Below are 14131 nucleotides of genomic sequence, written 5' to 3' on the forward strand. Positions count from 1 at the left end.
GAATCATATAAGAACAGCATGGCTGGATAATTCGGACATCTTCCAATCCAGGATAGCAAGAGGCATTATCTCCCTTCAACAACACATTCTAGCCAGGCAAAAGCACTCCAGGAGAACATGGAACAGAGCCAGGGAAAGGGTGTAGCCTGGGGAGGGAGTCATGGGTCTGAGGGCCAGATAGAAAGGTCTGGAGGGCCATATTAGGCCCCTTGGCCTGAGGTTCCCCCATCACTGATGTAGCTCATTGTTGTCTATAGTGACTGGCAGTGGTTCTCCAGGGTTCCCACGCTACCTTGATATGCAAAGGACCCAAACAGAGGCCATTTGCATGCAAAGCATGTGTGCTGTCATCACTGAGTTCTCCAGCCCCATCTGGCCTTGATGGCTATTTCTCTTCCTTTAATAGGAGCTTCTCCTCCTCCTATAAATGTAGAGTTGTACGTTGTCTCTTTAAAACTCAGGAGATATCTTCAGGAAAGGAGCTGACAACCATATATATCTCCTCCAAAACTCTGGACATATTCACGATCCAATTGAAAATAAAAGGTGATTAAAAGGGTGGATTCCCTTCAACTCTTTTCTGATGCAGTTAAGGTAAGGTTAAAGGACCCCTGGACGGTTAAGTCCAGTCAAAGACAACTATGGGGTGGAGCGCTCATCTCACTTCAGGCCAAGGGAGACAGCGTTTGTCCACAGACAGGTTTCCAGGGCATGTGGCCAACATGACTAAACCGCTTCTGGCGCAACGGGACGGAAACCAGAGCGCACGGAAACGCCGTTTACCTTCCCACCACAGCAGTACTGTACCTATTTACCTATTTGCACTGCTGTGCTTTTGAACTGCTAGGTTGGCCGTCGCATGGATTCAAACCACCGACCTTTCAATTGGCAAGCCCAAGAAGGTCAGTGGTTTAGACCACAGCGCCACCCGCTCCCTCTTTTCTGACGCATACTTAGAGGAATAGGGTTTCACAAAAAAAACAACCCAAACCCACCCTGCATTACCTGTAGAAAAAGAGTAGTAGTAGTAGTAATAATAATAATAATAATAATAATAATAATAATAATAATAATAATAATAATAATTTATTATTTGTACCCCGCCCATCTGGCTGGGTTTCCCCAGCCACTCTGGGCTGCTTCTAACAGATATTTGGAAACATTTAAATGCTATTTATTTGAAATGCTTTATTTATTCAAATGATTTTTATAACACTTCTAAAGCTGGGTGAATCAATATGCCTAGAATGTGGCAATCTCCTTCTGGGTTCCACTTTCAGAAAATTGAAAGCTTTGGGGCAGGGAATAAGTCTGTTCTGGTCGCCGTGGACTCTATAGCAACTGGAGCAAACCTCTCTCCTACCCCCAGCGTTTAGGGTTTCGAAACCCAGAAGTGAACTGCCACATTAGGGCATTTCATTTTAGGAGGATGAAACTTTAATTTTTGCAAATTTATTCAGTGAGGGGGGCATCTTAAAAATAGGTTTTTGAGTGTGAGGAATTCAAATCTGCTATTATTGCTGTGACCGGACAACATTTAGCTTGGTAAGTCTACGTTTGATGAAGAAGCCCATGAACTGTTTCGGAAAACCAAGTAAGTTTTTAATTTTACCTTCTGAAAAAGTCAAGTAATGTATAATAATAATAATAATAATAATCAGCAAGTACTTGACAATCATTGATTTCTATGTAATTCTACACACATTTTACTTACCAATCAAAACTAAATCATATTAATTTAACCAAAATATCTTCTGAATTCCCGGGTTATGTTACAACATTTTGGCACCCCTCATTTTGGGAATTTGAAAATTGAAAATTCAACATGCTCTTCTGCCACATTCTGTCTCTCTTGTGAGAGAGCCCTGCAGTTCCTTCGAAGCTGTGCGGAAATGTCTTGATCATTCTAAACGGGCAATGTTTTTGCATTCAATGTTTGCAATGTTTCATCTCCAACATTTGCCAAGACTCGGGGATCGCCAGGCCCAACATTAAGTCATTGCTGCTGCATGGCACACTATCGCTTTCAGAGTTATTGGAAGAAGAGTAAAATCAGAGAGAGAGAGATGGGCGGGGAGCATCTAGGTTCCGATGTTTGGATTTGCCAGCGTAACATCAGTGCCTCTCTCTCACTGTGGTGGGAGGATGAAGGCTCCCATTCCTGCGAGGACTGAGCATGCTCCAGCTTTTCTCCTGTGCAGAGTGGGCTGGTCCCGTAGCTGGGCTGGAATGTGCCTTTCCTGGCTTGCTCTCCCTTCCATGCAGAGAGAGCCCATTGCACAGCACACTGACCTGAATTATCCCACACTGCTACCCCACCCACCACGAGAACTTCCTTTATTCACCTCTCCTTGCAAGAGATCCCATCAAACTATCGTGCAAACCATGGGGGGGGGCGGGGGTGGAGAGAAGGTTGAGAGGAAAACCCTTCTCAGTTGCAGGACAGAGAGACAGGATCAAGCAGCTCAGATGCCAATTGCAATGATGCTACAGGAAGCCAGAGATCCCCACCCAGTTCAAAAGGCTGCCCTCATAGAGCGGATCAAATGTCCAAGCAGTCCAGGGTGGCCAAAAATGCTCCTGTTTTTAAGTGCTGACTCACATTTTAAACATTTCCAGATGGGTGGGATGGGCAAAAACAACGAGACGAGTTGTCGTAGCAATAAACAACGAGGAGTCTTGCGGCACCTTACGGTTTATTATGGCATAAGCTTTCGGGGGGCCACAGCCATCAGATGCACAAAGTGAATCTTGAATTGGCAAACGTATATTCACTACTGTATGTCCCCGTTCCGCATCCCATGTTGATTACAGGCGATGCATCAAGCTGGAGTGTGGACTGCGGCTTAGGAAAGTTTTTGCCACAATAAATGTGTTAGTCTTTTAAAGTGTCACAAGATACATTGCCATTTTAAGAGGTCGATTCCCAGGCACCACAGAGCCACAGGACATGGTAAACTCATTTGTGCATGTGTGGTCCTGGGCGTAAATCCCACATTTGCCAACCAGCCAACGTGTGGTGTTGGACGAGTCAGTCCCAGCCAAGGGTAACTCTGCACATACCTTGCTGGCCTTGTGCAAGGGAAAAGGCATTAAAAGCATCACGTTGGCAAACTGCTTCTCCCTTTGGGTGTAATTATATGTGGAAGATAGCTGGTTCTCATCTGGGGGGAAAACAGGAATTCGGTATTTTGCTATCTTATCAAATTGTGTATTATTGAAAGTACTGTAATAGTGTCAAGGAGAAGTTGATAAAATCAGTGTTTTCTCAGTGTCTTTACGGTATAAAGAGCATCTCTGGATGTTTGCCCGGTTCACACAGCAGTGCTTTGACAAAAAACAGCATGTGCCTAATAAAATTTAAGAAGCTGTGCACAGATGGGTGCCTGAGTGTGTCCCCACCCATCATGGCCTTGCCAACAGTTGACAACTCAGCTGTGCCGATGGCAAAGGAATGTGAAGGTTGTCGTGCCCCTTTCTTCTTAACTTCCCAGTCCTAGAGCCTGGAAGGAACTGTCAGAAGAGAACATACGTAGCACCACATGCCATCACTGGGGACCTCATCTGGCTTCTATCATTCATCCACCCTTAATTCGCTGTCTCTTATCAGTGGCTGGGAGAAGTTTGATGTTGAGTTTCATACCGGTTTGTGGACAGAATCCACACATGTCGCTATGGAAGGAATAGGAGCGCCTTTTTGGGCTAGGTAGAAACAGGGGCTCCCAAATGCCCTCTGTTAGGACCAAAAGGTACAGCAATAATTGTCTTTTGTTGACTGCTGTTCTGAGGACATGATACCACCACCTTCAGCAGTCACAGAGGTGCAAACACACACCAGAAAACCAGGAGGGTCAAGGGGATTATTACTAACATGAAGGGTTGGCTAAACACTCCTCTCTTAAGAGATGCTGGTCAGGAGGGAATGTCTATGGTTGGGCATCACTGTCTTTCCCTGATATGCAACACTTTCCCATATACCTTCTGGATCAATAGGATGGGAGGAGCAGGCCAGGAAGAAAGAGTCAACCGCAGGGTTGACCATAACCCTACCATTTTGTGAGGAGTCCCACACAACTTATTTGAGGTATAATGAAAAGACAGCAAATGGTTAATTTATTATATTTTTACTGCCAGGCTGGGGGAAAAGATGTGCTTCTGGGATTTTTATTCCATTTTAATTCTCAGTTGCCAAAATAACATGGTGTGCCTTGGGTGCTAACGCACCTTCACTTGCTCGAAAGAGTTGACTAATAGCAGTTGACAGACACCTTCTATGAATCTGTGTCATCTTAGAAAAACAAACAAACAACTATTTAAAGCTATTTGTGCAATCATTAGTATCCTGAGGCAATTCACAATAGGGGAAAGGAAGTGGGAAGAAGGAACCTCCCGATCTTGAGTGGAATAGGAGGGAACTCTCGGAGGAAGTGCTGAACATCGTATCGCTTTTGACTAGAACCTCAGCGGGAGGGGAAGCACTCTGTGTGACTTCATCATTTAACAAGAAAGGGGGGCACCTGAGGGCTTCAAGTCCAGGACTAAATATATTTCTTTGCTGAGGTTAAAGAAACAAGGGGGGGGGCAGGAGGCAACTGAAAGCCACAGGCAACTTTCCACTACCCTTGATAAAACAGGTAGAACTCTGTGTCCCTGTCTATGCCTGAGGCTGCAGACTGAAGCAGCTGGGTGTTTTGTTTCCACGGCAACAGCAAAAGAGCCCAAGGGTAACGAGAAGTCGCCCAGAGGGGAACTCATCCATTCATTGAGCTGGTGTGGACATATTGGGGCAGATAATCTGCAGGAATAAGGCTTTCTACCCCCCCCCCCCCCGGTTCTGGGACAGCCTGTGGACCAAATAGAAATCTAGGGAGAATAAGAAAGATGGACTTATCATAATGAATCTGAAGTGGAATCACAGAGAAGAAGGAGAAGGAGGGGAGGAGGAGGAGGAGTTTGGATTTGATTTCCCGCTTTATCACTACCTGAAGGAGTCTCAAAGCAGCTAACATTCTCCTTTCCCTTCCTCCCCCACAACAAACACTCTGTGAGGTGAGTGGGGCTGAGAGACTTCAGAGAAGTGTGACTAGCCCAAGGTCACCCCAGCAGCTGCATGTGGAGGAGCGGGGACGCGAACCCGGTTCCCCAGATTACGAGTCTACCGCTCTTAACCACTACACCACACTGGTGTTAGAAGGAACCTCAAAATGGTAACCATTATGATTCAGGTAACACCCGTTGCCCTCTAAAGAGAGCGGCCCTGTAAGACAATTATAGGAATATAGGAAGCTGCCTTATATTGAGCGAGACCGTCGGGCCCATCTGGCACAGTAATGTCAACACGGACTGGCAGTGGCTTGCCAGGATTTCAGACGCATCTTCCCTCCCTACCTGGAGAATGCTGGGGATTGTGAACCCGGGACCTTCTGCATGCAAAGCAGAGGTTCTACGGTTACCGCCCTTCCCCATTAACCCCGGAGTCTTAACTTACCTAACGGCACCACCGCAACGTAACTGAGTGTCTATGAGATGCTGGCATTGAAATCGCCCTGATATGCCTGATCCCAGGCGGGCCTAACTGGTACAATCAGGCGGAGATTAAAAAGAACAGAGTTACACGAAGGCCCCCAAATCTACAGCTAGGGTCTCAGAGAGAGGAGACGGCCAGAGACATGTATGGGAAGTCTCCATTGTGGCAGAGTCCAGAGCTGGCAGGAATCAGGGCCCCTAGCACGTAGCATAGGCCGTGGCTTTGTCCCGGATGTACTGCAGGAGTTCGGTCACTTGTCCCTCCAGCTTCTGCAGCACGGTTGCTTTCTCCTTCATTTGTTTCTCGTTGGCCTCGAAGCGCCCTTCCAGCTCTGAAAAGAAGAAGCAGGCATTTTTTGGAAGAAGGAGCAATGCCCTGGTGACAACAGTTTTTCAATGGAAGAGGGAGCGGAAGAGGATGTGCCACAGGAGAGAGCGCCCATGAAGCTGAGCTATGCACTGGGTTCAGTCTCAGCCCCGACACGTCACCATCTCTCAGTCTCAGCCGCATCCGCAAAACACGGGGGGTGTTAATTATGTGTGAGGCTCTCTGAAAACTCCAAACTGCTGTACAAATTCCAACTTACTGTCACAGGCAACGACCAATGCGCGACCCTGCATGCGTGCTGAACCCAGAAGTGACTTCTAAAATGGCAAAAGGGCCTAAACCAGCCCAGAAGGGGCGAAAAAGGTGCGAAAAAAGCGCCTAGCAATCCCATGAGCCCTTGCACTGACCATTGAGGCCTGTGGAGAGTTGGGGCTTGTGCAAGGAGGTTTGGAGGGAGTGATTGTGGTGGAGTTTGGTGTCTGCTGGTTTTTCAAAGGGGTTTCCAGAAGGTTAGAGCAGAGGTCGGCAACCTCTGGCCCATGGGCCTGATGCAGCCCACGAAGGCCGTTTTACCGGCCCACGAGACGCCCACCAACCGAGCCACCTGCACGGGCAAGCCTCCTGCACTCGATGCGGGGACTTGCTGAGCAGCGACGGAAATTGCATCTGTGCACGCGCAGATACTGAAAATCGCGTCTGCGCATGTCCAGATGCCGAAAATCGCTTCTGCACAGGCACGATTTTCGGTGTCTGGGCATGCACAGAACCAATTTTCGGCGCCACGGACATGCGCAGACGCGATTTCCGGCATCACGCTGCGCATATCCGGCTCACAGACACTCTCCGTGGGCTTGATCCGGCCCATGGCCGGATAACCTTGCTGACGCCTGGGTTAGAGGGTGCTTGCAGGCTTTTCCAGTGGTGTTTCAAATACACACAATTTCACTTGAAGGTGCAGTGCCTCAGAAAGTAACCCCTGCCTAAATGGGGAGTTGCCTGTATTGTTGTCATCCTTTGATGCCAAACCTGCGCCCAATGCACTCATTTGTAACTTCCTGAAAACCTCCAAACACCCTGAAATGCAGGCCCCACCTCCCCAAAACACACACATGCCACCTGCTGAAGCATCACATCATCCCTTTCCCAGCTCAGAACGCCTGTGGCTTGACTGGAGCTCTGCTTCTCTCCCTTATTTTGCATACCAAAATAGGACACAGGCTGTGTTCATATAGCAGTGTCAATAAGGGGGGAGGGCCTTTAGAGTAAACATTTCTAACATTTTTTAATTTTATTTTTGAGATTGGGATCCTGCCCAACCACACCTGTGGTGTCCCTACCTTCCAGCTTTCTCTTGCTTCCCGTGGCCTTGTCCAAGAGATTTTGGGCTTCCTCCCTGAGGTTTTTCAGCCTGAGCATTGCATCTTGCGGCTGCTTGTCCACTTCTTCCTGCAACTTCTGGTATCTCTTCATCACTTTCTCCACCTCCTGGGGACACAGAGATTGAAGCTCACCATTACAGCAAAGGCTTGGAGGGACGCTAATGAAGTGCTAACTCTCTAGCCAATTATTTGGCTGGATGCCTCTAGTTCACATGAGATTCACTTCCATTTGGTTGAGTAGGCTATGCCAGCCCAGGACCCACTTTCAGTCTAAGCATGCATTTGCGGATCCATTCCTTAAATATTTTTTTACTGCCATATATTTGTACAGCAGTAGAGCTGCAGTTGAAGACCCACCTTAGGTCAGGACATGACACAACTCACCTGTTGAAGGCCAATATTTGGTTTTTAACATTGTTTGCTTTGGTTATCTCCTGCTTGGACTACCGTGATGCGTTCTGCATGGGGCTACCTTTGAAGGTGACTCGGAAACAACAACTAATCCAGAATGCGGCTGCCAAACTGGTGACTGGGAGCAGCTGCCAGGACCATATAACACCAGTCATAAAAGATCTCTATTGATATCTATATTGGCTCCCAGTACGTTTCCGAGCACAATTCAAAATGTTGGTGCTGACCTTTAAAGCCTTAAATGACTTTGGCCCTATATACCCCCATCGTTCAGCCTGGACACTGAGGTCCAGCTCCGAGGCCCTTCTGGTGGTTCCCTGATTGTGAGAAGTGAGGTTACAGGGAACCAGCCAAAGGGCCTTCTCAGTATTTGTGTCCACCCTGTGGAATACCCTCTTGTCAGACATTAAGGAAATAAACAACTATCTAACTTTTAGAAGACATCTGAAGGCAACCCTGTATAGGGAAGTTTTTAATATTTGATGTTGTACTGTGGTTTTATAAATTGTTGGAAGCTGCCCAGAGTGGCTGCGGCAACCCAGTCAGATGGGTAGCATAATAAATACCTTTAATATTATTAAATTGAATTCGGGTTTCTATTTTTTTTGGGGGGGGGGAGTTGCTTTAAAAAAAGTGGTTATGAGGGAAGAGTTGTCATGGAAGAAGGCGGAAGGAATTAATGCTGATGGCAGGTAGGAAAAATGCCAATCTGAGCCATGAAGGGTGTTGGCATCTATGTCCATGGCAAGAGACATGTGGGCAAGTTGACACAGTAGTTGTTGGCAGTGCTGGTGACCAGAGGGAAGAGGGACGCTCACGTTTTCCAGCCTCCCCGCAGCAGTGGTGGCACGCTCCGCTTTCCCCTTGGCCTCCTGGGCGAGTTTCCGATTGTTCTGGGACTTGCTTTGCAATGCGCTCACGTTCTGCGCCAGACCTTTGAGGCGGCTTTCCAGTTTCGACTCTGCGTCAACCAGTTTCTCGAGCCTGCGCCCGGCCTGAGAGAAAGAAATTGAAATCAGTGGATATTATAGGCGATAGCATTAAAATGTTAGTTTAAAATAGGATATAAGAAGATAAATTGTGATTTTCTGTATTTTGCGTATTTTTGTTAAGAATAAGGTGATAGATATTAAATGATAGATAAGGATTAATATTAGTGGTAAAAGTAGAGTTAAAGTAGTTATAAAGTTACTACAGTATTTTAGAAATGAACGCAGAAGAGAGTACGTGAGGAAGTCCCCCTAAGTAAGATTTTAAAGAAGATTAAGATAGTTAAATTGGTGTTTTGTTGTTTTAGATGTGTTTTATGTTTTGTATAAGCAAGCCCTTTTTGTTTTGTATTTTGTGGTTTGTATTTTGTATGTATTTTCTCTGTTTTTTCTTTCTGTATTTTTTTCTAAATACCAATAAATTCTTTATAAAAGAAAGAAAGAAAGAAAGACCGCAGGATGCAGTCAAAACGCTGACTGCTGAGGGAAAAAAAAGAGTAAAAGCCTATCTGGGCACATCTTTTCACTTCAAGAAGCATCAGTGGCAGCTGGTGAGACGGTGGAAGCGGGGCTGCATTGCTCTCCTGTTTTCCCAGCACCCGTGTGTTGCAGCCAGTTACAGGGGGAGGGGCAAGACAGTGGGGGGGGGGGCCTTGGCACAGTGTGGATGCAGAGTTGGGAGCCCCGGATTGGCTCTGCTGCTGTGCCCGCAATCATTACCAGTTCCCTGATGCCTTGGGAAGACCTGAGAGCAAGGCAGTCCCACAGCTGGTCCCCAGACCATCACTGGGCAGCATCATGAAGGAAGGGACAATCTCAGGGCACATTTGCACCATCAGGTTACCCCACCCCACCCCACCCCAGTTCTTTATTTATTAAATTTTCATACTACATAAAAGAAAAGAGTAAGGTACCCTTCCAATACAAAAGAAGGGGAAAACACACACATCAGTTTTAATACAGCAAGGAAGTTGTTGCGTTAAACCGGCTTTTGTTTTGGCCTTGTGTCTGGTCTTTGACTGGCCTGGCATGTCTCTGTCATGGTGGCCACAGTGTGGCAATGCATTGGTTGAAATAAAGCGTGGCTTAACGTGGATGAGCAGCGTGCAGCTGCTGCTCTGGAGCTGCCCACGGAAAGAGTAGAGGAAATGTTTAAAGAAGCTTTTTTCTGACCACCAGGTGGTTCAATTCATCTCACCTGTCTGACGCGGCCAGTCACAGCCTGGATGGCTTCCTTGGTTTTGTTCATAGCTTGCTCTGCTGCCTCCAGTTTGACCTTTGTTCCATCGAGTGCCGCACGTGTTTCTGTGATGGTTTCTTGCACACCCTCCGCTCGCCCTCTGGGCATAAAGCGTAACAGAGAGAGTTGGAGCACTGAAAAGACTAGCAATCTTAGTGCAACACAAGTTTTTGTGGCTTAAGAACAAAAGCAGTTTATATGCTTCTTCGTCGAACGTAGACTTACCAAGCTAAGTGTTGTCCATTCACAAAAAATAGCAGATTGGAATTCCTCACACCCACCCACCCCGTGTTTTAAAGACCCCCTCACAGAATAAATTTGCAAAAAGTAAGCTTCATCCTCCTAAAATGGCACACCCTAACAAGCCATGCTACTATTAATATCAATACCATTTATTTATTAGATTCATTAGTCACTCAAACAACAACCGCAACCCAAAGTTTTCCAAGGAATTTGCAACATATTTTAAAAACATAAGGATAAAATACACGATACCACTGACAAATTCTTACCCAAACACCTATTGTTTTGCGTAATGCTTACGAGTCATGCCAAAACACATTCACACGCACTGCAGAGGAGCTGGCTACAATTCTTGGGGCTTGTTTTAGCTTTTCCAGGATACAGTTTATAACACTGCTAAAAACTGGCCCCCACATTGCCCAGCCAGTTTTTACCAGTAATGACCAGAAGCTGGTGCATATTGCTTATGATATCAGGATTTGAACAAATTATGACATTGAGCTTTTTATGTTAATCAAGTTGCAAATTACATATTTTGCAATTAGCAAAAATAAAATCTGTGGGTTCCCTCCCCCCCCAACCGACATAGAGACTCACTTAGCTAGTTCCGCTTTTGCCAGGAGTTCCCTGGCACGGTTCAGGTTGTGCGCCGTGTCGTTCAGGATAATGTCCACTCCGTCCAGCTGACTGATTCTGTCTCGGATGTCCTTAATCAGGTTGCTGATCTGATCAGGGCTGCTGGGTAGGGAGATGTTCAGGACCTGCTGAGCCACAAGCTCAATGCTCTCAGGATCAGCACCTTCCTCTAAGGAGACAAGAACAGGCCTGGAACTATCCATCCTTGTTTCCCATCCATCCATTTAAGACCTTGGCACAGGGCCGTCTTTACCCGGGGGTGCAAGGGGTGCGGTACACCCGGGTGCCGGATTCTGGGGTGTGTGTGTGCCAAATGTATACCTACTGTATACCTCTCAATCAGTGGCAGTGAAAAGCAATGGAGCGGAACCCCCCCCCCCCGGTTGCTCTGTTAATCGTAGCATCAAATACTCCCGAGTCAGGAAACAGAAGCATTTTCTTCTGCTGTGTCGTTGTTACAGGTGAGCGATTCCCCCCCAAAAAGCTTAACAACTTTGAGTTCGCCCCTCCCTAAAAACAGGTCAACAACTTTGCCCCCCCCTTGGGGGTGGCTAAACTAAATTTGGGGGTGCTGGGCAGATCTTTGCATCCTGGCGGTGCATATGCTAAAGACTTGGCACACACACACGGCCCTAAGTCTAGATGTCCAAATACCAACACTGTCACAGCACGACTTGGTGCAAATATGTTTGCCTACATAACCTGTACGTTCCTCCCCCCGCCTGCCCCCTTTGCAAGCTGTTTTAAAAATGTTTTAAATATTGTGTTTTAATCGTTGTAAGCTACCCTGGGACCTTAGGGCAAAGGGCAGGTTATTAACAACATCACCGTATCCATCCCTTTGCATGTCACATTGGATTGATGTTCAGAGCAAGCCTGATGTTCTGCTACCTGCCAGGAAGTCCTTTATCCTCTGGATAAATTCCCGCAGCTTGGCCGTCGACTTCTCAACACGGTTCCGGGCCCCTTGTGCACGGTCCAGAGTGTCCTGAGCATGGCTCCTGGCATTCTGTGCCAGGTCCTGAATTTCTTGCACCTAAGAATGAACACCGCAGCTTAGTACCCCAAAGCCAGCATGAAATGGGATGGTGGGAGGGTGATGATGGGCATTCAGCATGACAGCTCTTGCCCATTGCAGGGATTGTAGATATGGGGATGAAGACTCCCTGGCTGTTACATATTCAGCACTGCAGATATTTTAGTTGTTTTTTTTGGTGCTAAGTTGAAAGGATAGGAAAGGCCTTGGGGATCCTGCCAAACCAACCACCAGTCACAAAGATTGTATCATGCATGACCAAGCCTGAAGTCTTCAAACGTCTTACCTTTGAGGAGTGATTTCCTCACCTCATCAGTTTGTTGTGGAACATGTGCATCGCAGAGTATACTGGGACATGTTTTAGGTAAAGGACACCTGGACGGTCAAGTCCAGTCAAAGGTGACTGGGGTTGTGGCGCTCATCTTGCTTTAAGGCTAAGGGAGCCAGTATTTGTCCGCAGGCAGCTTTCCAGGCATCATGTGGCCAGCTTGACTAAACCGCTTCTGGCGCAATGGGACACCGTGACGGAAAGCGGAGCGCATGGAAACGCCATTTCCTTCCCTCCACAGCGGTACCTATTTATCTACTTGCACTGGGGTGCTTTCGGAATGCTATGTTGGCAGAAGCTGGGAAAGAGCAACAGGAGCTTGCTCCGTCATGGGGATTCGAGCCGCCAACCTTCTGATCAGCAAGCCCAAGAGGCTTAGTGGTTTAGACCACAGTGCATCCATGTTTTAGAGGACATGCTCAATTCCCATATGCTGGACTGGGTCTCACCATCAGCCTGCAACAGCTGACGGTATGTTCTAGAAAACACACTTCTCTGCGGTTTCACACTACGGATTAGCAGCAATATGGCTTTCAGGGAAGTTTGCTGCCACTGTACCTTGCTAGCAATGGTGCCCAGGTGCCTTGCGCTGCTCTCCAGCTGGCGAGAGATGTTCTGAGCTGTAGAGAGGGCCTTCATGGACACAGGGAGTGCTCCGGTGCAGCCGGGGCCCCCGCAGTGCCGCTGACCTAAGCTGTCCCGGCAGGAAGCCCCTCCGCACGGGGCCTGCTCACAGCCCTCTTCTCCAGAAGCACCGCAGATCTAGAGCAACAGGAGTCCAAGATCAGTGCAGGGAAACGGGAGTCTGATGAAAGGCCCCATCCCTTGCATAGAAAAATGGAACGGGAGAACTGGAGGCAAGAGAAAGTGAGGTTCTCATTTCCCCCCATCTTAAGTTAAGCTCTCCACATTTCCATGTTAGCCTGCAAATATTTTTCGAACAATCCCCCATAAAGATTCACCAGCAAATTTTGATGCAAATTTACCCTTATATACAGTGTTTTGTATTCTGTTCCCCCCCCCATGCAGTAAGCCCCAGAGCAACTTATAATTTATAATAATAATAATAATAATAATAATAATAATAATAATAATAATACCCCACCCATCTGGCTGGGTTTCCCCAGCCACTCTTGGCAGCTCCCAACAGAATAATAATAATAATAATAATAATAATAATAAAGCGATAAAACGTCAAACATTAAAAACATAATATTATGCAAGTGTTATGTTCCAGGGATCGTGCCTAAAGCCAAAATTGTATAAAGTGAAAATACATTGGGTTCAAGCGCAGGTGGGATGGCCAAAATCATTTTTCCTGGAACCCTGCCCCCCCTTTCCATTTTATTTTCATTTCCTGCCATGGATGTAAAGCTAAATGCACACTAGTTAAATGTGTGTAAGTTGGGGGCTTACTGTATGCACGTCTTTACAAAGCGCCGCTCCCTAATATAATGTGTTTTTGTATCTTTCCCCCTACTAATAATATGCATCTTTGTTACACATGACTTGGCTGGAGAATTGTACTGCAAAATTATGAGAAGGGCGAATCCCAAACAATGGCTACCACCCCACCCCCCAACCCGGTTGGCATAGTATTTCAGAAAGCGCAAATTAGCCCTTCGATCCAGAATTTCCACTCCATCCCTATCACCCAGGCCACAGCTCTCCTCTCTAACAAACACCTCTCTGCTCTCCTCCGTTCTCTTGCCCCGCACCCTCGCCCTGAATAATAACTCACCTTCTGGTTGATCCTGCTCAGACTGAGGCCTCCGGCCTTTTTCTGGAGGTCGCGCAAAGACTTCCGCTGAGCAGCTGCCGTCCTGCGGAAAGCATCTCCCCTGCGTCTCAGGAGCTCAACGGTGGCCTGATGCGTGAGCTTGGATTGACCCACCGGGCTCTGAGGGCCGTGGACGGAGCTGTTTGCTCGCTGCTGGGCCTGCTGTGACTCCTGGAAGAATCCCAGGATGCTGTGGAAAGACTCTGCCGGCACAAAAGAGGTACATTTCAGGGGT

The 14131-nt window shown here is 47.2% G+C and overlaps 1 protein-coding gene across 3 annotated transcripts in view; it reads right to left on the reverse strand.

Moving 5' to 3' along the window:
• Positions 1 to 5190: 5190 nt before the first annotated feature.
• LOC117041976 (laminin subunit beta-2-like) overlaps positions 5191 to 14131 on the reverse strand; it is a 70472-nt gene continuing 61531 nt past the window's right edge. For all 3 annotated transcript variants that reach the window (XM_033141390.1, XM_033141389.1, XM_033141391.1), the window contains exons 28-35: positions 13858 to 14099; positions 12675 to 12878; positions 11644 to 11788; positions 10714 to 10921; positions 9832 to 9973; positions 8463 to 8639; positions 7192 to 7339; positions 5191 to 5858 (exon numbers count right to left, since the gene is read on the reverse strand). In XM_033141390.1, coding sequence (XP_032997281.1) covers positions 5725 to 5858; positions 7192 to 7339; positions 8463 to 8639; positions 9832 to 9973; positions 10714 to 10921; positions 11644 to 11788; positions 12675 to 12878; positions 13858 to 14099 — 1400 coding nt within the window. In that variant the 3' untranslated portion in view covers positions 5191 to 5724. The remainder of the gene's footprint in view (positions 5859 to 7191; positions 7340 to 8462; positions 8640 to 9831; positions 9974 to 10713; positions 10922 to 11643; positions 11789 to 12674; positions 12879 to 13857; positions 14100 to 14131) is intronic.

This window comes from Lacerta agilis, chromosome 2, assembly GCF_009819535.1.
Source record: "Lacerta agilis isolate rLacAgi1 chromosome 2, rLacAgi1.pri, whole genome shotgun sequence".
Classification (NCBI taxonomy): Eukaryota; Metazoa; Chordata; class Lepidosauria; order Squamata; family Lacertidae; genus Lacerta; species Lacerta agilis.